This window comes from Gorilla gorilla, chromosome 5 (genome assembly GCF_029281585.2).
Source record: "Gorilla gorilla gorilla isolate KB3781 chromosome 5, NHGRI_mGorGor1-v2.1_pri, whole genome shotgun sequence".
NCBI classification, from domain to species: Eukaryota; Metazoa; Chordata; class Mammalia; order Primates; family Hominidae; genus Gorilla; species Gorilla gorilla.
In genome coordinates, this window is record NC_073229.2 from 131,375,045 (window position 1) to 131,401,240 (window position 26,196).

The 26,196-nt window shown below is 40.6% G+C and overlaps 1 protein-coding gene across 4 annotated transcripts in view; it reads right to left on the reverse strand.

The window, feature by feature from the left end:
• The window catches only part of PDSS2 (decaprenyl diphosphate synthase subunit 2), a 308,385-nt gene that overhangs the window by 40,573 nt on the left and 241,616 nt on the right, over nt 1-26,196 (reverse strand). For 2 of the 4 annotated variants that reach the window (XM_019030158.3, XM_055390714.2), the window contains exons 5-7: nt 19,422-19,595; nt 17,738-17,869; nt 713-745 (exon numbers count right to left, since the gene is read on the reverse strand). In XM_019030158.3, coding sequence (XP_018885703.1) covers nt 713-745; nt 17,738-17,869; nt 19,422-19,595 — 339 coding nt within the window. Of the gene's footprint in view, nt 1-712; nt 746-4,474; nt 4,790-17,737; nt 17,870-19,421; nt 19,596-26,196 lie in introns of those variants that run through there. The other 2 variants (XM_063707803.1, XM_055390712.2) reach the window with 2 other exon arrangements.

Here is a 26,196-nt window from a genome sequence, read left to right on the forward strand (position 1 = left end):
CAGAACGTGACCCAAGTGTGTTCCTAGGCCTGTACTGATGCACTGAAATCTGACCTCCCGCAGCAGTTTTTAACCAGGGCTGTGTGTCAGAATTATCTGTGGAGACATTTTCAAACCACTCCAGCCTGCCCCTGTACCGCTCTCTCCATCAGGGGATTCTGATCTTGGTGAAAGAGGGTGTGATGCAGTGGTACCTAGGCACATGTGTTTTCAAAAGTTCCACAGGTGATGTGAGAACTCCTGCCTTTGAGAGCTCAAGTCTGTCCTGTAAGGTGCTTTCTAGGTATTATCTGATGGCCCTAAAAGTTGTCTTCCATCCACAGCCCACAGCATCTTTCAACAATGGCTAGTGATTTTACTGTTTATTTTTCCTCATCACATTTACTGACACTTGACATTATTTATTTAGTCCTTTATTTAGTTATTGATTTTCCCCACTATAATTGTAAATATTCTGAAAGGAAAGACTTCATCTAGTTGACCATTGTATTCTCAATACCTAATACAATGTCTGGAATGAAACAGGTACTCAATAATAAATAGACTTCTTGTTGAATGAACATTATTCCACATGCTATTGGCCTGTTACTTAACAGGAAATGTCCCTCAGCTCTCAATGTGATCATTCTCTTTTGACCTTTCAAATATAAACGAAAGCCAAACACCAAATTGAAATGTGTAAAATAGTACAGTATGTATAAAATCTGCCTACCTTAGCATAGTCCAATCTTCCTTTTTCTTGAGCCTACAAAAGAAGAGGGGAAAATTAATTTGTTACTTCTCTAAAAATTTAGTGCTTCTATAATTTTTGCTTCTCAAAGAATAGAACTCAGCTTCTCTGTCCCCCTTTCCTTCTCTCTATTTAATATACATATTGAACTATATATTATAATCCATGTAAATTGCAAGCATATAGAAAAGTTAAACGAACAGATCACTGAGCACGCATAGACGCTACCTAGATCTGGCAGGAGTGGATGTCACGACTCTTAACGTCACATGCTTCAGCATGTATCTTATACATATACAGCATCTCATACATCACCCCATGACCACAATCAAAATTAATGAACTCACAATAATGCCATATCATCTAACACAAATCTATATTCAAACTTCTCCAACTGTTCCAAGAATATCTTTTATAGCTTTTTTCCCCAAAACCAGAATTAATCAAGATTCACACATTGCATTCTGGTTTTTGTGTCTCTTTTGTTGCCTTTTATTTATTATTATCATTTCTTCTTTTTTGCCTAGACTAGTCTCTCCCAATTTTTAACAAAATGAAAATAAAAGCCATGCTTCTTTTCATAAAAACCATTGACTTTTTGAGAAGACAAGGATAGCTGTTTTATAAAATCCCTTTTTCTTCTTTCTTCATTGCGTCATTTAACTTGTTTCTGTTTTGCTTGTAAACTGAAAGTTGGGTCTGGAGAAGGCTGCTAAGATTTAGGCTAAACATTTTTGGCAAAAATACTTTATGTGGAAATATTACATACTCCAACAATTCAGGAGGCACAAAATGTCAGGCTGTTTCACTCTTAGTAATGCCGTAAATTCAGCTGGGTGCGGTGGCTCACGCCTGTAATCCCAGCACTTTGGGAGGCCAAGGCAGGCGGATCACCTGAGGTCAGGAGTTCGAGACAGCCTGGCCAAAATGGTGAAACCCCGTCTCTATTAAAAATACAAAAATTAGCCAGGCGTGGTGGCAGGCGCCTGTAATCCCAGCTACTCAGAAGGCTGAGGAGACAAGAAAATCGCTTGAACCCAGGAGGCGGAGACTGCAGGGGGCTGAGATCACGCCACTTGCACTCCAGCCTGAGTGACAGAGCAAGACTCCATCTCAAAAAAAAAAAAAATCTTAACATAACAACCAGGGTTAGTTTTTGCTGGCAGGTCAGTTTGTGTTTTGCAGACTTCAGAATAAAATTTCTCCTGCCACTTCTGCATAGAACAAGAGTCCTCCAACTTACAAACGGGTTAGGTCTCAAGACCATTTTGTTCCTGAGTCCAAATTTACATTATACAGGTAATTAACATAGGCAGATTACTTCCGTGAGAGAAAAAAAAAGTTTATAATATTGGTCCTAAAGCTGGGCACAGTGGCTCATGCGTGTAATCCCAGCACCTTGGGAGGCCGAGGCAAGAGGATTGTTTGAGCCTGTGAGTTCAAGACCAGTTCTGGCAACATAGTGAGACTCCATCTCTACAAAAAACAAAAAAAAATTAGCTGGGTGTGGTGGTATGCGCCTGTAGTCCTAGCTACTTGGGAGGCTGAGGTGAGAGGACTGCCTGAGCCTGGGAGGTTGAGGCTGTAGTGAGCCATAGTTGCACCACTACACTCCAACCTGGGTGACAGAGTGAGATCCTGTCTCAAGAAAAAAAAAAAAAAATTGGTCCTGACCCTTCTTGCTGCTTTAGAATCTTTTAAAAATTTTTCTGAAGATGACTGCATTTTTTTTTTTTTTGAGATGGAGTCTTGCTCTGTCGTCCAGGCTGGAGTGCAGTGGTGTATCTTGGCTCACTGCAAACTCCCCCTCCCAGGTTCAAGGGATTCTCCTGTCTCAGCCTCCTGAGTAGCTGGGATTACAGGCACCCACCACCGCACCCCGCTAATTTTTGTATTTCTAGTAGAGACAAGGTATCGCCATGTTGGCCAGGCTGGTCTTGAACTCCTGACCTCATGTGATCCACCCACCTCAGCCTCCCAAAGTGTTGGGATTACAGGCGTGAGCCACTGCGCCCAGCCCTTGTTTTTCTTATTTTCATGGTAAGAAACTTATAAAACACTGTTCATGCACAGTTGTTGGCACCATCACAAACCACTCTAAAATTGTGATTAAACATTTTCAGTGAAACAAAAGGTCTCTGCAACCAACCTACTATAAAAAGAATAAGGTCTTCAGTCTGCTTTTTGAAGTTTTTTAGTGTTCTAGGATTTTCAGAAAACTAAGAAGAGTTTGAACTTAGTACTGAGATGCATTGTACCAACAGGAATATGAGTGAGTTCTTAAAGAAATTTTAAAACCAAGCTGTTAGTCTCTATGCTTAGATATTTTATATTTATTCGTTTGTCTGTTTATGGGCATCTTTTCCCAAAATAGTTTTGTCTACACTGAAAATCCCACCATAGTAACTTCTGCAGAAGTGGTAGGGAAGCCCTGAACACATCTGTATTGCTCACTTATGACCTAGCTACTCACTTCGATATTGTCCAAATATGGACTGGCCTTGATCTTACGAATAATCTACAGATGGCCTGTGACCAAAATTTCATCAGCAGCACTTTCCCAACATGCTTAGTCTTTCAGTTCTCAAACTTGCAGCTGACTCTTGAATTCATTTAGGTTAATGGACATCTGACATTGAGGCTGATCCTGTGGTCACAAGTTTTCCACTTTTTCCACTGTCCATCCTTTTCCTTGTCTTTTGCTGACTACTATGAATTGCTCAAGTGCAGCACTTTTCAAATGACACTAGGATATTCTGAAATATATATTTGGTCATAGTCCAGTTTTCTGGCATACAACTCCTAAAATCTTCAGAAACTCGCCAAGTGATGCCTTTTTGTATGTTAACGAGCTGACTGATGGCTGGCAACTCCTGACTTCAGGATGGGGACTGGTCATGGCAAAGACCAAGACAGGATTAGAAGGTTAGGGCTTTCAGCCCACCCCCAAATTTCTGGGGAGGGGAGAGGGGCTGAAGGTTAACTTGATCACCAATGGCCAATGGCTTAATCAATCATACCTATGTAATGAAGCTTCCATAAAAACCCAAAAATTTGTTCCATAAAAACACAGAATTTGGAGAACTTCTGGGGAGCTGAACACATGGAGGTTCCTATATGGTGGTACACTGGAGAGGAAATGGAAAACTCCACGCCCCTTCCCACTTGTCTTAACTTATGCATCTTCTCATCTGTGTTCTTTGTAATATTCTTTAAATAAATTGGTAAGTATAAGTGTTTCTGTTCCAAAATTCACATAGCTGTGAAAAAGAAAGTAAGTGTTTCCCTGAGTTCTGGGAGCTGCTCTAGCAAATTAACTGAACCCAAGGAAGTGGTCGTGGGATCCCCACTTTATAGCGGGTCAATCAGAAGCACAGGTAACCTGGAGCTTGTGACTGGCATCTGAAGGTGGGGGTGGGGTAAGGGGGGGATGCAGTCTTGAGCCCTCAACCTATGGGATCTGACACTATCTCCAGGTAGATCGTGTCAAAATATGGTACGTGCCTGTTGTCCCAGCTACTTGGGAGGTTGAAGTGAGAAGATCGCTTAAGGTCAGGAGTTCGAGGCTGCAGTGAGCTATGATTGTGCCTGTGAATATCACTCCACTCCAGCCTAGGCAACAAAGTGAGACCCCTGTCTCAAAAAAAAAAAAAAAAAAAAAAACAAGTGTCAAAATAGAAGTAAGTTAGAGACACTCAGCTGGTGTCAGCTTGCTGAAGTGATCGCTTGCTTGTTGATGGGGAGAAATCCTTGCATGTTGGGTCATAGAAGTGTCCTGTGTTGACTATTTTTGAGAGACTGTATCAAACACTTTTGAGTGTGTTTTCTTCCACTCACAGAAGCACAAACTGGGAGTCCTAGAGAATTGTTCCTGCGGTCAAACAACTCAACACTGAGCACATCTGTCATTTCCTCACTGTCAGTGTTGCCTCTCTTCTAACCATCTCCTCTTCATGCTCTCTCAGTATTCTCATCGTTCAGTGCTTATCATGCGGTGCTTAAGAGTGTTGAAAGTAGCATTTGTTGAAAGTTAGAAAGTTGAACTTCTGTACTTGAAGACTGAAAGGCAAACCATGGAGAAACTATGACTGACAATGACTTAGGGGTGGAATTTTCCTTTTGGCTGCATTGAGCCACCTCCCACTCTGTCTCAAAAAAATTCAACAGGTAAGAAGAGTGAATATAATATTCTTTACTGATAAGGACATCTAGAGTAGCCCTATCACAAATTTCTGTAAAACCATTTTTCCCATCCCATACTTTGTTTATAGACTAATCATCTTGGAAAATTCTAGTACTTTGAATTACCTGTGCTTAATCACAACTTACTTGCAAACCTCAAACTCTCTCACTTTACTTTGTCTTCTTAGCTTGGCCACTACCCTGTCACCCAGTAGGGACACATTGTTGGGGATGACAGCAGAGAAATTCCATGGATATAATCTACTGCTCAACATCAGCTCTATAATGTTTTGAAAGCTGAGAGAGTAGAAGCCTACATAAAATGACAACACCGTTACCACAGCCATTATAATCTGAACATGCAACTATTGATATGTGGCTCACCCGAATATCCTTTTCATTTTGTCACAATAAACATTCTAGCTCTATGAAATCATTTTACTCTTGATCACTTTAGCTTGTACATAAAAGTATCATTTATTTTAGGAAACAACTCCGGTAAATATTTAAACTTTTATAGGTATATAATACGTATATTATATGTATATGTGTGTGCGTGTATATATATATGTATATGTGTATATATATGTATATGTGTATATATATATGTATATATATATGTACACACACACACACACACATATATGTTTCCAGCTGATATATGGGTATAATATCTAAATATGCCAAACATACCTGACAACAGACATTCTGATATGGTGTTTTCTCACAAAAAGCTTTAGAGCTTATAAAAATATACTGACCAGGCACGGTGGCTCACGCCGGTAATTCCAACACATTGGGAGACCAAGGTGGGCAGATCCCATGAGCACAAGAGTTTGAGATCAGCTTGGGCAACATGGTGAGAAACCTGTCTCTACAAACAATAACAACAACAACAACACAGCAAAAATCAGCCAGGCATGGTGGTGTGCACCTGTAATCCCAGCTACTTAGGAGGCTGAGGTGGGCAAATTGATTAAGTCCAGGAGGTCAAGGCTGCAGTGAGCTGTGATTGTGCCACTGCATTCCAGCCTGGGTGACAGAATGAGACCCTGTCTCAAAAAATAAATAAATAAAAATATGTCAAGTTAGATACAAATAAATGATTTAGATTCCTACATAAATGATATTTCTCATTAAATACTATCCTTATTCTTTTTGTAAGATAGTTAATTTGGGAGGAGCGACAGTTTCTATTACACCTCTTGGTTGCTCATTCATTTAACAAATACTCATTCAGCACCTACTATGAGTCAGACACTGCTTAGGCACTACAGACACAGGCATGAACAGAACAGATCAAAATGTGTGACCTCTTGGAATTTATATTCTAGGAGGTTACAAAGTATTGTGATTGACTGACTGTTTGATTGGTTGATTAAACAGGGTCTTACTCTGTCTGTCACCCAGGCTGAGTGCAGTGCTGTAATCACAGTTCACGGCAGCCTCAACCCCTCAGGTTCAAGTGATCCTCCTGCTTCAGCCTCCTGAGTAGCTGGGGCTACAGGTATGTACCACCATGCCTGGTTAATTTTTAATTTTTTATAGAGATGGGGTCTCACTATGTTGCTCAGGCTGGTCTTGAACTCCTGGATGCAACCGATCCTCCTGTCTTGGCCTCCCAAACTGCTGGGATTACAGGTGTGGGCCACTGCACCTACCTACACAATACTGTTTTAGATATGCTTCGTCTACAATCTCCCAAGTTCCATGAAAGCAGGGAAATTTTCTCTTGCTCACAACTGTATCCCAAGTCGAGATCAGTGTCTGAGTGAATGAATAAATGGATGAAGCTTTTTCTTTATATGTATTGGTTATGTACTACTTATTCAGGGAATGTACAGGAAAAACGAATTTTACTCACTCCTAGTTCTAGGAAAGCTGGATGTTTTTGTTTGTGAGCTAGTATGCAGGTAATGTAGAGCCCTTAGCTGATGACTTACATGTAATTTTTACCCATATAGAACAATGGCATATTTTCATTTTCTCACCCACCTTCTATTTATAAATACACTAAAGAAGGGAACCTAAGGCCGGGCGCAATGGCTCACGCCTGTAATCCCAGCACTTTGGGAGGCCGAGGCAGGCGGATCACGAGGTCAGGAGATCGAGACCATCCTGGCTAACATGGTGAAACCCCGTCTCTACTAAAAACTACAAAAAATTAGCCGGGCGTGGTGGCAGGTGCCTGTAGTCCCAGCTACTAGGAAGGCTGAGGCAGGAGAATGGCGTGAACCTGGGAGGCGGAGCTTGCAATGAGCCGAGATCGCACCACTGCACTCCAGCCTGGGTGACAGAGCGAGACTCTGTCTCAAAAAAAAAAAAAAAAAAAAAAAAGAAGGGAACCTAAGCTTCCATCTGTAGAAAACAAATTCAGTGATTTCATGAAAATTAACCAACAAAAGGTTAGGACAGAGAAGAATTAGTGTAATTAAGTGCTTCAACCTTAAAAGCAGTACATCTAAAGGAAAAGACCTTAGAATGGAAGTTAACAGATCTCCAGAGAGATTTCAAGACATACACCTCAAAATTTCAGGGATTAAAGGCCTTGTCTACTGATTACAGCAAAAGGCCTAAGATCTTAATTGTGAACACTTCAAGAGGCATTGTGACCTGGGAAGATGGATATGTTGGGAGCCAGAAAATATGGTTTCTAGTCCTTCATTGGTTAATAACTTGAATAATTTTTACATTTTGTATAGGCCTTCATTTCTTGATGTGTAGAACACCAGACCAGACCAGAAGTTCCCAGATGCTGGGCTCTCACAAATGCTGGGCTGGATGTATTGGAATCACCTGGGTAGCTTGCGAAAAATGCAGATTCTCCATAGCCTACCCCTGTGATTCTGATTTGTTTGAGGATCATTGGTCTGGCCTATGTCTAACGTCTTTTTTAATTTGTGCTTCTATGTGCATCAGGGTTTACTTCAAAGGCTGAAAGAGAACAACTATGTAAACTCCATAAGTCTCGAGGAGAATGGACTGCAACTTTTCCCTTTTTGTTCTGACACTTGCCACTTATCATGTGTATTTCTAGCAGAGCAAGATATTATTATTATTATTATTATTATTATTATTATTATTATTGAGATGGAGTCTCACTCTGTTCCCCAGGCTGGAGTGGAATAGCGTGATTTCGGCTCACTGCAACCTCCACCTCTCAGGTTCAGGCGATTCTTCTACCTCAGCCTCCCTAGTAGCTGGGATTATAGGTGCCCACCACCGTGCCTGGATAATTTTTGTATTTTTAGTACAACAGGGTTTTGTCGTGTTAGCCAGGTAGTCTCAAACTCCTGTCCTCAGGTGATCCGCCCACCTCAGCCTCCCAAAGCGTTGGGATTACAGGCGTGAGTCACTGTGGCCAGCCAGAGCAAGATATTATTAAAATAACTTTCTCACAGGGGCCCAAAATAGGCTGATATAAAATAAATGGAATCTATATTTCAACAGCCAGCAGTCCTGAACCTCTTCCTGCCACACTGTTCGTCCCCAGAAGCCGCTGTAAATTCTACCATACACAGCAATTCCCTGAGGGCTTCATTACTAGGGTCTTTAAAAGGGATTCACTCATCTTTTTGCCTCCTGTAGGTGTGCTTCTTGTCAATCCAGGTCAAGAGAAAAGAAAGTAATTTTTTCCAAATCTTTAGCAGTTCACAGAGAATGTGTGGTTTGAACCTTGTTTTATCTTTTAAAAATGTGAAAATAGACAAGATAGTGTGCCTGTGCTCATGACACTGGAGGCCTCCTCGGACAGCTATAGTGAACACTGTAAAACAATATTCCACACAAAAGCAAAAAAAAAAAAAAAAAAAAAAAAAAAGCCAGCACTCTGATTGAGAGGATGCACAAAGGAATTAATTCCAAAGGTTTATATACCAGTCTCTGTAGACTAAAAGCAGACAGATTCCCTGTTGGTAAGTAATGGATGTACAATGTGGTCTTTTACTTTAAGAAACAAACGTTTTTTTATAAGTCAGGTAACAAAGAAGGATTGGATGACATAAATGAACTGTTTCCAATTTCCAACTACTGTTATCTGGAGTTGAAAGCTGGATATGGGGACACCTTTTTCTAAAAGCAGAAAACTAATATTCCACAGCAGGGAGTCCAGAAATTGCTAGAGACTAATCATCTCTACTTATCAGGTTATTCTTCCCAAATGTTACAGGCTATATTTTAGAATAACTGTCATTTTTAAAGATTTCCTTTTTAAATCTTCAAGGAAAACTACCTTCCCCCACAAACTTTTTAGTTGAAAGAATACAATGAACACTCATTTTCCCTCCACTTAGATTTAACAGTTGCTAACACCTTACCACTTCTGTTTTCCCCCTTTCTCTCCATGACCATTTATTATTTGAGAGTAAGTTTTAGACATAAGGATGCTCACCCCTAGATACTTCAGCATTTGTCCCTAAGAACACTGACATTTACTATAATAGTTAATTACTTATTTGTTTGTCTGACAGGGTCTCCCTCTGTTGCCCAGGCTAGAGTGCAGTGGCACAATCATGGTTCACTGTAGCCTTGACCTCCTGGACTCAAGAGATTCTCTAGCCTCAGCCTCCTGAATAGCTGGGATTACAGGTACACACCACCACACCCGGCTACTTTTAAAAGTTTTTAGTAGAGATGGGATCTTGCTATGTTGCCTAGGCTGGTCTGGACTCCTGGCCTCAAGCAATCCTCCCGCCTTGGCCTCCCAAAGTGCTGGGATTACAGGCATGAGCCACCGCACCCAGCCCTATAACGCTATTTAAAATACAGTTCAGGCTGGCCATCTCTGCAAAAAAACACAAAAAACAAAACAAAACAAAACAAAACAAAAACAGTGTGTAGTGTATGGGGATAACAGAAAGAAGGGTCACAAATCAGAAATCTACTACATCTGCTAGCCCGGAAGTTAGAGCAGCCCACTGAGTATTGGTTTGGTAGAAGCAGGCCTTGTGTTGCTCGCTTTCTAGTTACAGAGCTGGAAAGATAGCAGAATATAAAGGAACAGGGCAGGCCTTTTCTCTGCTATCTTGGTCATTCTCTATGAATAAGAGAGCGCAGAAGGCAAGTGCAAGGAAGTTAACACCATTCACACCTGGACTGCTTCGCTTGGGTACCTGATTTTACCATCTCTTTCAACTGGGAAAGCTAATCGACTTTTAGAGGCAAGCGTGGACGTCTAAGGAATTAATTTTCTCATATTCTGTTCCTTTGGTTCACTGGAGAAAAAGAAGCAACAGCAGACGTAGAAGGCTATGGTGTCCAATTTTAAAAAGGAGAGAGGCAAGGAGATACTAGATATACTAGAGTAAGGCGAGGAGATACTACTTGTATTATCTACATAACAAATCTCTCTCTGCTCAGAGGTCTTGTTATTTCTTTGTAACCTGTTTTTCTTGCTATGCTGCTCTCTTGGAATCTGGAAGAAACATGAAATTTTAAATTGCACAGCGTGACCAGGAAAAAAAATCTACTCAGGTCTCAGAAAGGCCATGATTAAGGAAATCAGGCTAATAGTAGAATTTAGTTGCTTCCTCCAGCAGCAAGTTCCCAAGGCAACGGCCATCAACCTTGATGGAGTACTTCAAACTCACCATGTCAAGAACCTAAGTTAAACCAGTCTTTCCACTTAACTTTCCTATTTCTATTAATGGCTTATTTTTTTCTGTTATCCTAGTCCAAAATCCTTGTTTTAGCCTCTGAGTGCCACTCCCCAGTCCACACCTGTCAGCCTCTCCCTATCAGATCAGTTTTCTAGTCCCATATATTTTCTCTGAAATGAGTTTTACGCTTAACCTCCTTATCTTCCCATTCTCATTGCCAACACTCTGATTGGGCTTTTCTCTTGTGCTTATCAATGGGTTTCCAAAAACTTCTTAATTGATCTCCTTGCTTTTAGTATCTCTTTGTTCCTTTCATCCTATATAATATAGCCAGATTTACCTCCCTCACAGCTCAGACCTTGATCATATCAGGCTCAAAAACTTTCAATGTCTGCTTCATGACTTCTTCATCAAGTTGGTTTTCCATAGGCAAACATTCCAAAGTCTTTTAAAAATTTAGGTAAAATTTACATAACATAAAATTAATCATTTTAATCATTTAAAACAGTATAATTCAGTGGCATTTAGTACATTCACAATGTTATGCAATCATCACCACTAACAAGTGCCGAACATTTTTATTACCCCAGAAGGAAACCTGTACCCATTAAACAGTCTCTCCCCCTTCGCCTCTCCCCAACCCTGGGCAACCACCAGTCTTTTTTCTGTCTCTATGATTTGTCTACTCTGGATGTTTCACATAAATGGAATCATATGATATGTGGCCTTTTGCATCTGGCTTCTTTCACTTATTATAATTTTTTTTTTTTTTTTCGAGACAGAGTCTCACTCTGTCCCCATGCTGGAGTGCAGTAGTATGATCGAGGCTCACTGCAACCTCCGCCTCCTGGGTTCAAGTGATTCTCCTGCCTCAGCCTCCCAAGTAGCTGGGACTATGGGTGCCTATTACCACACCCGGCAAATTTCTGTATTTTTAGTAGAGATGGGGTTTCACCATGTTGGCCAGGATGGTCTTGATCTCCTGACCTCGTGATCCACCCACCTCGGCTTCCCAAAGTGCTGGGATTACAGGCATAAGCCACCGTGCACTGCTTATAATATAATGTTTTAAAGGCCCATGCATGTTGCAGCATGTATCAATATCTCATTCCTTTCCATGGCTGAGTAATATTCCATTGTATGGATATACCACATTTTGCTTATCCATTTATCAGTTGATAGACACTGGGCTATTTCTACCTTTTGGATATTGTGAATATTGCTGATCTGAACATTCATGTACATATTTTTATATAAACCAGTCTTTTAAATATAGTTATTACTATTTCAGAGCAATTCTTCATCTGTCCCTGATACTACCCTATGTTTTTCACATTCCACCCAAATTAAGACACTTTTTTTTAATTTGACAACATTGCATGCCTGCACCTGTATCACTTTTTCATGGTTTCCTTTGCCTAGGAAGCCCCCATTCTCATCTTTGCTATCCAATCTTCTTTAAGGACTATCTCACATATTATTAATACCGACTTCATAAACCTCTTTCTTGACTTTTCCAACTGAACATCAATTGTCTTTCCTCTATGCTCCCCAAGTGGCATGAATCACAGTATTCCTTATGTTTCTATATTTATGTATTTATCTTATCTCCTCTCTACTGGGCCATAGACAACCTTTAGGCAACTTATTTCTGTATCTCCTGTAGTCAAGCACTTTGTTTCCTTAAGTGCAACAGAAAGCCTTAAGAAATATTTTAATTTAGGAGATATCTAGAGCCATTTCATAGTCTTTGTGGTCATGCATATAGTTCTTTCAAATGCCTACATTGTATACCTTCTATGATAGAGGATGATATTAATATTATTCCTTTTGAAACCACTAAAAAGTCTTAAAGAACTAGAAGAGTATCACATGTGTTATTAATGAGGAATCTGCATGTGCATTTTCTCTTTTGTTTAAGAATAGGCATGTGTTATTTTCACGCACACCAGTCTTGCCTAGCAGTCTTTGTTTTACTTTCTGAATAAGGAGCAATAGTAAGCTATCTAGGGACAAGTGAGTTACAGCTTAGCAATGGTAATTTGTAGTACACTTAAGGTATTTTATGACAGTGTCAGAATGTCACAAGCCCAAGTGACATTTCAGTACTATTAGGAATAGCCAAGAAAATCTAACCATAATTCTTATTTCTTCAGGTGACTTACAATGGCAGCAGAAAACTAGAAGGATCATTAAAAATAAAGCTTGCTGACCTGCAATAGCCCCTGGACTCCCTGAGAGAGTCAGAGCTCTGTGGTGCTCTGAAGGATTCTACTTTCTTTTATTAGGAATCAAAATGATAACTGAGTAATGACTTCACCTCCCCAGGGTGAATAACCCATTCACTAACAGTATTTTTTCCTGATCATTATTTCTCAGCAGCTACAAATTTAAATTTAAAATTAAGGCAGGGAGAGATCTGTAGAATTTAGTATGGAGAAAATGCTCAGCAAATGTTTTTCAGCTGTTTCCGGTCTTAACTGCCTTTTGTGAAAGAGTGTGGTTGTGTGCGTGTGTGTCAACATGCACATGCATCCATAGGCCTATAGTTGTGATGGAAGAGGGCTACCTAATCCTAAGATTTTTCAGGAGAAAGGAGCTGCTGGAGAAGAGGTGGCACAGCCTGATAAGGAAAATCCCAGAGGTGCTCTTGCTCCTAGCTTCACAATGGTGCTGAACAGGTATCGAGAGTATGTCACCTCCTGGCTTCCTTGTCTAGTCAATAATTCTCAGTCTTTCCAAGCAGGAAATCAGAACAGTAGATGAGACACAAACCTGCCTGGGCAGAGTAAAGAAGTAATTTTAAATGTGGTAATAAGAAATCACAGGTGACTTCCATCATTGACAGCAAGATTTTTCTGTTTCTCAGTGTTAAAACTTGTATAAGTTTCTTTTTTGGGGGGGGACAGAATCTCAGTCTGTCACCCAGGCTGGAGTGCACTGGTGCGATCTTGGCTCACTGCAACCTCTGCTTCCTGGGCTCAAGTGATTCTCCTGTCTCAGCCTCCCGAGTAGCTGGGATTACAGGCATGCGCCACCATGCCCAGCTAATTTTTGTATTTTTAGTAGAGACCGGGTTTCACCATGTTGGACAGGCTGGTCTGGAACTGCTGACCTCAAGTGATCCACCCACCTCGGCCTCCCAAAGTGCTGGGATTACAGGTGTGAGACACCATGCCCGGCCTGTTTCTAATAGAGATAAATATTTTTCTTATAATGCATCTCTTGTCTAAGAGAACTATTTCTTGGATTTATTTGAGAGCTGAAAGGGACTTTGGAAAAGATCTAGTTTAATGCCATCATTTTACAGAAAAGAATAATGGGGATATGAGAGAATGTGATTAAGTTTACTTAGATGCTAGCAGAGTCCAAATTAGAATCTAGACCAGGAGTGTCCAATCTTTTTGCTTCCCTGGGCCACACTGGAAGAAGAAGAATTGTCTTGGGCCACACATAAAATACATGAACACTAATGGTAGCTGATGAGCTAAAAAAAAAAAAATTGCAAAAAAACCTTCATAATGTTTGAAGAAAGTTTATGAATTTGTGTTGGACCACTTTCAAAACTGTTCTGGGCTGCATGCAGCTCATAAGGGCTGGACAATCTTGATCTGACCTTCCAAATCCTGGTCCTCTGTGGGCCATTTCTGTTATACCAACTTAACTCTAACAAAACCGGGCTGCCACCAAACAGTCTCAACCTGCAAGACCACACCACACTCACTTTTTGACAAATATTAATTTGGTAATTACTCCAAGTAAGCCACTGCGGCAGGTACTATGGGTAATTCAAAGATGAATTTGCTATTATTGTTTCTTTTTTTTTTTAGACGGAGTCTTGTTCTATCGCCCAGGCTCGAGTGCAGTGGCGCGATCTCAGCTCACTGCAACCTCCGCTTCCTGGGTTCAAGTGATTCTCCTGCCTCAGCCTCCCGAGTAGCTGGGACTACAGGCGCCCGCCACCATGCCCGACTAATTTTTTGTATTTTTACTAGAGACGGGGTTTCACCATGTTAGCCAGGATGGTCTCGATTTCCTGACCTCGTGATCCGCCTGCCTCGGCCTCCCAAAGTGCTGGGATTACAGGCGTGAGCCACCACACCCGGCCTGAGTTTGCTATTATTGTTAAGGATCTTGCAATCAAATTCAAAACTGAAGGAGAGGGCTTTAGGGGAGGGAAGGAAAGGATCTCAAAGATATCCAGGAGGGTAAATAACATGAAAAAATCAGAAAGAGAACTAATTTCAGGATTAATAAGCAACCTCCTTGAGATTTAGGGTGGAATGTCCCTCCTAGGTGTTATGCAAATTGTGTTCCCTATTTCTGACTAGGAGGCATTCACAGAACAAGATGGTTATCTTATAAAGCTTTACATAAAAATGTACATTACAATTTAGAAGATTAAAACAAACTCAGTAAAGTGTCTTTTTTTTTTTTTGTGAGACAGAGTCTCAATCTGCTGGCCAGGATGGAGTGCAGTTGTGTGATCAGCTCACTGCAACCTCTGCCTCCAGTGTTCAAGTGATTCTCAGGCCTCAGCCTCCTGAGTAGCTGGGATTACAGGCCCGGGCCACCATGCCCGGCTAATTTTTGTATTTTTAATAGAGATGGGGTTTCGCCATGTTGGCCAGGCTGGTCTCAAACTCCTGACCTCAAGTGATCTGCCCACCTCGGCTTCTCAAAGTGCTGGGATTACAGGCATGAGCCACCATGTCCAGCCATTATTTTTATTTTTAAAAATTTGTTAATTTTCTTACCTCTGTTTTTAGTTTTCTCTGTCTATGACTTGTTTTTTTTTTTTTTTTTTTTTATGAAACAGAGTTTCACTCTTGTTGCCCAGGCTGGAGCACAGTGGCGCAATCTTGGCTCAGTGCAACCTCTGCCTCCTGGGTTCAAGTGATTCTCCTGCCTCAGCCTCCTGAGTAGCTGGGATTAGAGACATGAGTCACCAAGCCTGGCTAATTTTTTGTATTTAGTAGAGACGGGGTTTCACCATGTTGGTCAGGCTGGTCTCGAACTCCTGACCTCTGGTGATCCACCTGCCTCGGCCTCCCAAAGTGCTGGGATTACAGGCGTAAGCCACTATGCCTGGCCTTTTTTTTTTTTTTTTTTTTTTTTTAAAGACAGTCTCACTGTGTCGCTCAGACTGGAGTGCAGTGGCTCCATCTTGGCTCACTGCAACCTCTACCTCCCAGGTTCAAGTGATTCTTGTGCCTCAGCCACCTGAGAAGCTGAGATTACAGGCGTGCACCACCACACCCAGCTACCTTTTGTATTTTCAGTAGAGACAGGGTTTTACCATGTTGGCCAGGCTGGTCTTGAGTTCCTGACCTCAAGTGATCCACCCCCTTGGCCTCCCAAGTGCTCAGATTACTGGGATTACAGACATGAGCCACCACACCTGGCCTGTGACTTTTTTTTTTTTTTTTGAGACGGAGTTTAGCTCTTGTCGCTCAGGCTAGAGTGCAATGGTGCAATCTCGCTCACTGCAGCTTCTGCCTTATAGGTGTGCACCACCACACCCGGCTAATTTTTGTATTTTTAGCAGAGACAGCGTTTCACCATGTTGGCCAGGCTGGTCTCGAACTCCTGACCTCAGGCAATCCACTTGCCTTGGCCTCCCAAAGTGTTGGGATTACAGGTGTGAGCCACTGTGCCCAGCCTGGCCTGTGACTCTTAATAGATACAAGGTTTCCTGAAAGAGTCCTTAGTTTTCTTATTTTCTTTTTTTAAAAAATCATCTTTTTTGTCCACTTTTCTGGGAGATTTTTTCATTTGTATCTTCCATTCTTCTGATTAAAAAATTCTGCAATCATATTTTTATATTTTATAATTCTAATTTTTATTCTTGAATTGTCCTTTTTAATGGATCATCTATTATTATACCATGGATTTAATATCCTTCCTTGTCAAGTATATTGATTATAGTGCTTTGAAAAACATCTGCCTTTGATTGCATTGTCTCTATTTCCTCTAAGTTCCCTTTTTATCGTTTGTTTTTGACTTGCTGTTTCGTGGAAGCAGCTTTTCTCAAATGCCCAGTGGTCCTCTTTTCCTTCTGCTTCAGAGTAAGGCAGCGGATATTCTGGGCACTTAGATCCTCTGAGGCTTGTCAAGTGGTGGGTCTTGCTGTAGGAGGACTGCTCAGGGATATGGCATGTTTACTGAGGAGGCCCCAAATATCCACATCTGCAAGGCTTTTTCTCCTGAGTTTGACAGTTTCTTCAGAAAGAAATCCTCCAGTTTTCTACTTGGTGAATATGAGGAATTTTAAGTTGGCAGCCAGCATTTTGAGAATCAATAAGGGTTGGGAGAAGGGAAATCTTTCAGAACGCAGATACTCACTTAGGCTCTAAGCTTTTTTTTTTTTTTTTTTTAATTTCAAAAACTTCAATTTTGTAGAGATGAGGTTTCACTATGTTGTTGGTCTTGAACTCAAGAGCTCAAGTGATCCTCCTGCCTTGGCATCTCAAAGTGCTGGGATTACAGGCATGAGCCACTGCGCCCACCCATGCTCTCTCCTTTAAGGATGGTGGCTACCCCCACCCTCAGCTGTGCCTGGTTTCTCTGTCCAGAGCCTCAGATTAACCCAACCAATTACAGCCACGAAGTTAAATAAATTCCAAGAGGCTTTGGCTAAAAAGGCAAGAAGTTTTGCACTAGAGTTTCTGAATTAAAAGAAAACCAAAAAAGTTCCCTCTCATCTGCCAAAATGAGAAATTCACCCAATTCGAGCCCCTTTACCCCTCCCACTTCGCCATGCTTTTTTTTCCCCCCCTTTGATAATGCCTCAGAACAAGTATTCAGGGTCCAAGTTTGTTTTAAAATAACCCAATGAGCTGACAGACGGAGCTCCTGGAATTCTGCAGCTTGTGCGAGAGTCCACAGATGGGAAATTGCAGTCAGTTATAGGGTGGTGCTATTACCATAGCCCAATTTTTGAAAGCCTTTAGAAAAAAAAAGTCATCTGAGTTAATTAGCATTCACCACAGGCACTAGTTTTGTGTTGCAGTATTCTAAGAACTCAGATAATAGAAAAATTCAGTACTGCAATCTCTAACTTTAATCTTTTACCTCTTAAAAACGACGATTACAAAGAAAGAATTTTACCTGTTACGTGAATATGCCTAAGGCTCATCTATAGCCATATATCACCAAGAAATATCAATTATGTTCTAAAATCCACTATTTACTACTGGTACCTAAAACAGGAGTAATTTCATTTTACCTCTCCGATCTGTTTAATCCACAAATCTCTTCCAAGAAATTCCTGATGTAAGACTACAGGAGCTGAGTTTAGATTAAAAGTCATGGAGTCACTGGTCTTTTCTTTAATAAAAGGCTGGACATCAGAATTTATCTACAAGAAGCAGTTAAATGAGTAAATTAGTGAAATGTATATACACTAGCATGTTTTAGTTATATTCAGAAAGTACCAGTTAATGCAGTGAAATATGAAGCTTAAGGAATACAGTTTTTAGATATACTTTAATAAACAAAAGAATATTTCAGGCCAGGTGCAGTGGCTTACGCCTGTAATCTCAGCAGTTTGGGAGGCTGGGGTGGGTGGATCACCTGAGGTCAGGAGTTTGAGACCAGCCTGGTCAAAATGGCGAAACCCCATCTCTACTAAAAAAACAAAAATTAGCCGGGTGTGGTGGCACACACATTCCAGCTACTAGGGAGGCTGAAGCAGGAGAATTGCTTGAACCTGGGAGACAGAGGTCGCAGTGAGCCGAGATCGTGCCACTGCACTCCCCTCTGGGCAAGGGCAAAACTCTGTCTCAAAAAAAAAAAAAAAAAAAAAAAATTCAGATGATTAACAATAACCTGTAAAATTCTCCAGAATTATTCCCTAATACATTCCTTTTCTAGTGGGTGGTGGTCTTTATTTTACTTTTTAAGTTAAAGGAAAAGATTTAGATAAAGATTTAATAAATAGAATTGCTTAATAAACTAATCTAAGATTAAATAAAATATGCAAAAAGCTCACCTGGAGATATTATATATGTATATATTCCCCCCCTTATGAACTATTTAAGTAACATCTGAATAGTATATATTAAATTAAATTTAAAATTATATATATAGAGAGAGAGGCAACAACACAGCACCTAATCTTGGGATATTTTAGATTTCATATGCCCATTCAAAGAATTAGTTATTAAAATTAAAGCTTTCAATTTTATTCACTATATTTCTGAATTTTATTAACTTTTCATAACATGTTTTATATAAAGAGCTATAAGGGGCCAGGCGTGGTGGCTCACACCTGTAATCCCAGCACTTTGGGAGGCCAAGGTGGGCAGATCACGAGGTCAGGAATTCGAGACCAGCCTGACCAACATGGTGAAACCTCGTCTCTACTAAAAATACAAAAATTAGCCAGGCGTGGTGGCGTGTGCCTGTAATCCCAGCTACTCAGGAGGCTGAGGCAGGAGAATCGCTTGAACCTGGGAGGCAGAGGTTGCGTTGCAGTGAGCTGAGATTGCACCACTGCACTCCAGCCTGGGTGACAGAGCGAGACTCCATCTCAAAAAAAAAAAAAAAAAAAAAGCTATAAGGGAACTGTAACAAAAATGACAAATATTCTTCCATTATGTGAATATATTCCAGTCTGTAAATATGTTATTTAATAATATGTAAGAGTTCTCTCAAGAACCCTTTCAGGTGGGAAGAAAAGACAAACATCACAAAAATGGTTCAAGTAAACTGTGGCTTTCTGTAAGAATTACACAATACTTAGCAATTATACTATTTACATTACATAACAATCATCCAGGACTGACAGATTTGAACCACACAATAAGCATTTTTGAAATATAAAAGCAGCTTATTAAATGGCAAAAGGTTTCTTGTGTGTCGTTTTAGCTATTTAAGTACTGAAAAAAGATAAAGGGTGTGCAAAGTACCTTATGACTCATGGCCATGTGCTTCCCATACTGAAATGCCATATCCTGAACCTCAGCATCATGCTTTGCTAATTCCATTGCAGCTTGGCAGCTCTTTGCTAGTAAGGCACCATGGGAGAGAAAAGTCTGCTCCTTCCAAGTCGATATTCCAATATCATCTGTGATATAACTTTCCTAAAAATGTAACAAAAGCCAAGATAAAAATGACTTTAGGAGTAATTTAATTGTTTCTGTTTTTGAAGAATAAAAAAGTTAAGAAACGAACTATTCAAAAACACTCAGGCTATTGGAACAAGACAGAACTAAAAGATGCCTAACCTCAGCTCTACCTAAAAACAATGTGGTAGGGAAACTGCTTTTTTATGGTAATAGGGGGAAAGTTAAAGAAATGTTAAAGCAAATTTTATTCTAAGCTATGGAACTTCTATTAAAATATACCCTACAGGATAAGGGAAAAAGTAGAAAGACTTCAAACTAACTCCCTTCTATAGTCATATCAGTTCTTAAGTGCTGGTATTAAGCACAAGAAGCCTATTGCATTTAATTTATGTGAAAATGTCAAGGGCATATGGAAGGAACTACATTTTCTTAGCAATAATTAAATAGAAAAATAAGGCTGGGCGTGGTGGCTCATGCCTATAGTCCAAGCACTTTGGGAGGCCAAGGCAGGAGGATTGCTTGAGGCCAGGAGTTCAAGACCAGCCTGGGCAACATAGCAAGACTCTACAAAAAAAAAAATAGCTAGGCAAGGGGGTGTGCCCCTGTAGTCCTGACTACTGAGGAGGCTGAGGCAGGAAGATCACTTGAGCCCAGGAGTTCAAGGTTATAAGTAAGCTATGATTGCACCACTGCATTACAGCCAGGATGACAGAGCAAGACCCTATCTGTCTCTTTCTCTCCCCCTCTTTTTATTTGAGACAGGGTCTTGTTCTGTCACCCAAGCTGGAGCGTAGTGGCATGATCATGGCTCACTGCAGCCTTGACCTCCCGGGCTCAAGCGATCCTTCCATCTCAGCCTCCCAAGTAGCTGGGACCACAGGCATGCACCACCACACCAAGTTAATTTTTTGTATTTTTTGTAGATACAGAGTTTCTCCATGTTGCCCAGGCTGGTCTTGAACTCCTGAGCTCAAGTGATCTGCCAGCCTTGACCTCCCAAAGTGCTGGGATTACAGGCATAAACCACCACACCCAGATAATTTTTTTTTTTTTTTTTTAGTAGAGATGGGGTTTCACCATGTTGGCCAGGCTGGTCTTGAACTCCTGGTCTCAGGTAATCTGCCTGCCTTGGCCTCCCAAAGTGCTGGCATTACAGGCATGAGCCACTGCGCCCAGCTTACCCTGTATCTTAAAAAAAGAAAAAGAAGGGTGGGCATGGTGGCTCACGCCTGTAATCCCAGCACTTTGGGAGGCTGAGGTGGGTGGATCACGAGGTCAGGAGTTCAAGACTAGCCTAGCTAACATGGTGAAACCCTGTCTCTACTAAAAATAGAAAAATTAGCCAGGTGTGGTGGCAGGTGCCTGTAATCCCAGCTACTTGGGAGGCCGAGGCAGGAGAATCACTTGAACCTGGGTGGGAGAGGTTGCAGTGAGCCGAGATTGCACCCCTGCACTCCAGCCTGGGCGAAAGAGCAAGACTGTCTCAAAACAAAGAAAAAAACAAAGCAAAAGAAAGAAAAATCAGAGAAGATGTAATCTATTATAATGGAGAATGAATATTATAGTCTTCATGAAAGTTTATTCTCATAAGAAACAAGGTGTAAAAGAGGATATAATTTATAAATAAATATATACACATCTACCACCTCTAGACCAATGCTGTCCAACAGAAATATAATGTGAACCACATATGTAATGTAAACTTTTCCAGTGGCTATATAAAAAAAAGTGGAAACAGGTAAAATTAATCTTAATGACATATTTTATCTATCCCAATATATCCAAATATCATTTTAAACATATATTGAATATGAAAATTATTAGTTAGCTATTTCACACTTTTTTTTTTTTTTTTTTTTTTTGAGACGGAGTCTCGCTGTGTCACCCAGGCTGGAGTGCAGTGGCGCGATCTTGGCTCACTGCAAGCTCCGCCTCCCGGGTTCACTCCATTCTCCTGCCTCAGCCTCTCCGAGTAGCTGGACTACAGGCGCCCGCCACCACGCCCGGCTAATTTTTTGTATTTTTAGTAGAGACGGGGTTTCACCGTGGTCTGGATCTCCTGACCTCGTGATCCGCCCGCCTTGGCCTCCCAAAGTGCTGGGATTACAAGCGTGAGCCACCGCGCCCGGCCTTTACACTTTTTTTATACTAAGTTTTCAAAATCACTGTGCATTTTACACTTACAACACCTCACTAGCCACAATTTAAGTGCTCAGCATTGGACAGTAGGGCTCTGAGGAAAGGAATGCTGAAGCAAACATATAAAACAATGTTCATTTTATGGCATTTATTTGAAACATCAAACTAACTGGAACCTACCCAGAAGGATGAATTAACTCAAAACACTTTTCTTCCTGCTCCTGATCCTATAATCCTTTCTCTTTTCACAATTGCTTGGAGACAAAATAAAAAATATTAAGAAAAAAAAGTGGTCACCAAAAGGTCAGCTGAAATAGAGCCCCCTCCTCTTCTGCCATGTTGAGGGGCATCTTCAGCCCACTGGTCAAATCAAATTATTAGCTTAATTTCATGCAATGTTTTTGAGATGGGGTCTTGCTATGTTGCCCAGACTGGTCTCAAACTCCTGAGCTCAAGCAATCCTCCCACCTCAGCTTTCCAAGTAACTGGGATCACAGGTGTGTGCCACCATGCCCAACATCACCTTAATTTTATTAAGTATTTGAACAACAAAAAAAATTCCACTTATGGCGGTGGTTGCAAATATGCAACACAGCATTGGATAATGACAGAAAAGCCACACAGGAGAGAAACAATGCATAATGTTAAGACCTTCTTTACAAAACATTAGGTATAAATTATAACATACTTAATTTTATAAATCTGAGAATGTATTTTAAAATGTGACAATATATATTAATAAACCTAAGAAAAACCATATTATCTCTCCATATATACTGCAGAGGTATTTGACAAAATTCAACTCCTATTCTTGATGAGAAAAAATGTCCAGAATAAAATAGGAAGAGCTGGGTGCAGTAGCTCACACCTGTAATCGTAGCAACTCAGGAGGCTGAGGAGGGAGGATCACTTGAACCCAGGAGTTCAAGGCTGCAGTGGGCCATAATCATGCCACTGCTGTCCAGCCTGGATGACGCAGTGAGAACCCTACCTCTAAAAAATAAAAAAATAGCAACTGATGTGTATTTCTTTAATGTGATAGGGGTGTGTGTGTCAGCCCAAAAGTCAGCAAATATTTTATGAGGAAACATGAGCCTTTCTCACTAATGTCAGGAGTAAGACAGAGATGCACACAACACCACTGATATTTACAAGGTAATAGAAGAGATAAGAGAAAGGTAGATGTAAACAAATTAGGAAAGATGTGTTTAACTCTTACTGTTTGAAGGCAATATAACTGCATATTGGGAAAATCAAGAGACTCAACTAAAAAACTACTATAAATAAGAAGATAATTCAGTAAGGTAGCAGTGTCTAAAATTAATAATTTATTGTTAACATAATAAACTGTATTAACTATAGCTTTCATACATAAAAACTAATCAGTAAGTGTTATAAATAGGGTCTTTTCTTTCATTATGAATACAAAAATAAAAGATTAAAAAACTGGGAATAAGGTCGGGAACGGTGGCTCATGCCTGTAATCCCAGCACTTTGGGAGGCAGAGGTGGGCAGATTACTTGAGTTTAGGAGTTAGAGACCAGCCTGAGCAACATGGTGAAATCCCGTCTCTACCAAAAATACACAAATTAGTTGGGTGTGGTGTCTTGCTATCCTATAGTCCCAGCTACTTGGGAGGCTGAGGCAGGAGAATGACGTGAGCTTGGGAAGCAGAGGCTGCAGTGAGCTGAGATTGTGCCACTGCACTCCAGCCTGGGCAACAAAGGGAGACCCTGTCCAAAAAAAACCAAAATAAAACAAAAAACCCAAAACAAAGAAAAAAACCTAGGAATAAGGCCAGGTGAGGTGGCTCACACCTGTAATCCCAGCAGTTTGGGAGGGTGAGGGGGCGGATCACCTGAGGTCAAGAGTTTGAGACCAGCCTGACCAACATGGTGAAACCCCGTCTCTACTAAAAATACAAAAATTAGCCGGGCATGGTGAAGTACTCCTGTAGTACCAGCTACTTGGGAGGCTGAGGCAGGAGGATCACTCGAACCAGGGAGGCAGAGGTTGCAGTGAGCTGAGACCGCGCCACTGCACTGTAACCTGGGCAACAGAGCCAGACTCCATCTCAAAGAAAACCAAAAAAACCAAAAAACAAAAAACAAAACCTGGGAATAAGCTTAGAAATGCGCAAAACTGAATGAAGAAAATGTTAAAATACTACTGCAGGAACAAAGATAACTTGAATGAATATAAAGACATATCATGTTCAAAGGTAGTAAGATCCAACCTCATAAGTTACTCCAATAAAACTAACAATACCTTTTCCCTCTGACACTGGGCAAACTGAAGTTCATATGGGAAAAATAAACAAAGAAGAGCAGCCAGGAAAATCTTGAAAAAGAAGAGCAACGAATGTGTGTGTGTTGGGGGGAGGGGTGGAGAGGGACAGCAAATTTTGTCTAAGCCTTACCAGATACTATAACATGCTGTAAAATCTCAGAAATTTTAAAAATATGTACTTTTTAGATAGAGAGACAGACTAGGGAACAAAATAGAAAGTCCAGAAAGCAACCAAACTATATATAGGGATTTGCTATATTTTAGGAAGAAGTTGAACTTTTCAGTAAATGGTGCTGGTACAACTAAAGAGCTATCTGGAAAAAATAAAGTCTGAGCTGCAGTTCGTACTATTTACCAGGATAAACTCTAAATGGCAAAAAGAGCAAAACAACCACAAAACCACGGGCAATGTTAGGAGACAAAGGACAATGAGGAAAACAATTCATATTTCCTATCACAGACAAACGGCGAATCTCCCTGAGGTAGGCTAACAATGCTCAATGTTTAAGCAAAGATGTCTATATCCTAATCCCTGGAAGCTATGAATGTTACCTTACAAGGCAAAAGGGACTATGCAGATGTAATTAAATTCAGGATTTTGAAATGAGGGGATTACTCTGGTTTAACTGGATGGGCTCAATGTAATCATAGTAGTCCTTATAAGAGGGAGGCAAAGTCAAAGTCATAAAAGGTAATTTAATGACAGGAGAGAGAAATTTGAAGATGAGAGATGGGGCCATGAGCCAAGGAATAAACATGGAAATTAGAGAAGGCAAGGAAATGGATTTTCCAATAGAACTCCAGGAAGAATACAAGTCTGTCAACATCTTGATTTAGTGACTTCTGACCAATAAAAAAAAAAACTCTCAGCTTCCCTCTTAGTGATGGTAAGGCTGTGACCAAATAGGCCTCTCAAATATGGCTGGTGGAAGTGGAAACTAGCTAGAAATTCCACAATCTCTATCAAAATTATAAGTGAATTTGCCTTGTGACTCAGGAATCCCATGTCCAGGAATTAATCCTACAGATAAACCTACATACATGCGAAATGAAATATGTACAAAGTGTGAAAGTTGATCACAGAAATTGGGTCAATCTTGTCACACCTGACTAAAACAGAGTTGAGAAGTCACAGGAGGAAAAAGGACTTAGAATATGTAACATTGCTCCAAAACTGGAAGTCTCTGCAAGCCTGGCTGCTCAAGCTGCCTGCTATAATCTGAAATCAGTTTTATCTAATAGTTGCTGAAATAACTTGCTGCAACTCTAAGACTAATTTTACCCACCACTATCATTCACCAATCAAAATCTGCCAACTCCCCAGAACCTTACTAGTGCGGATGAACTTTCTCAAAGAGCAATATGTAACATTTCTCCTTTTCATAAAACCTCCAACCTTCTCTTTGTTCTTCAGACATACTAAAGACCATTTGGTCTGTGTGTACACCCTGAATTGCAATTCATTCCTCTCAAGTAAACTGTTAAATTTAGATATTTGGCTCTCTATATATTTTATTTGACTTTGACAAAGGTTACAGTCTGTTGTTCACCCAACTGCCAGGGTGACCTTTAAAAACACAAACCAGAACTACAATGGCCTCCAGCTGTTCCAAACACTCTAGGCATCACCTCCTAGAGGCCTCTGCACTTGCTGTTCTGCAGATACACTCTCTAGACGTTTGCATGGCTAGATTTCTCATTACTTTTGGGTGTCTACTCAAACTTCAACTCATCTTTAATAGTCTACCTCCCTCCCCCATTATTTCCTATATCCTTACCTTGCGTTAAACCTTTCTTCCTTGATATTACTGGACCACTCATATACTTATTTGTTAAATGAGTTATTGTCTGTTTCCTTTACTAGACTATAAGTTCCATGAAAGCAAGGACTTGGTTTGGCCTCTGCTGCACAATCAGCATCTAATATAGTATCTTAGGTGGGCAATAAATATTTGTTGAATTTTCTGTCTTTCTTTTGGTATCTCTCTCCCTCTTTTGTACCTTCCTCTATCTTTCCTAACTTGGTCAGAATAAAGAATTGAAATAATTCTCCTTTAGGCTGGATGCGGTGGCTCATGCCTATAATCCCAGCACTTTGGGAGGCCAAGGCGGCCAGATCACCTGAGGTCAGGAGTTTGAGACCAGCCTGGCCAACATGGTGAAACTTTGTCTCCACTAAAAATGCAAA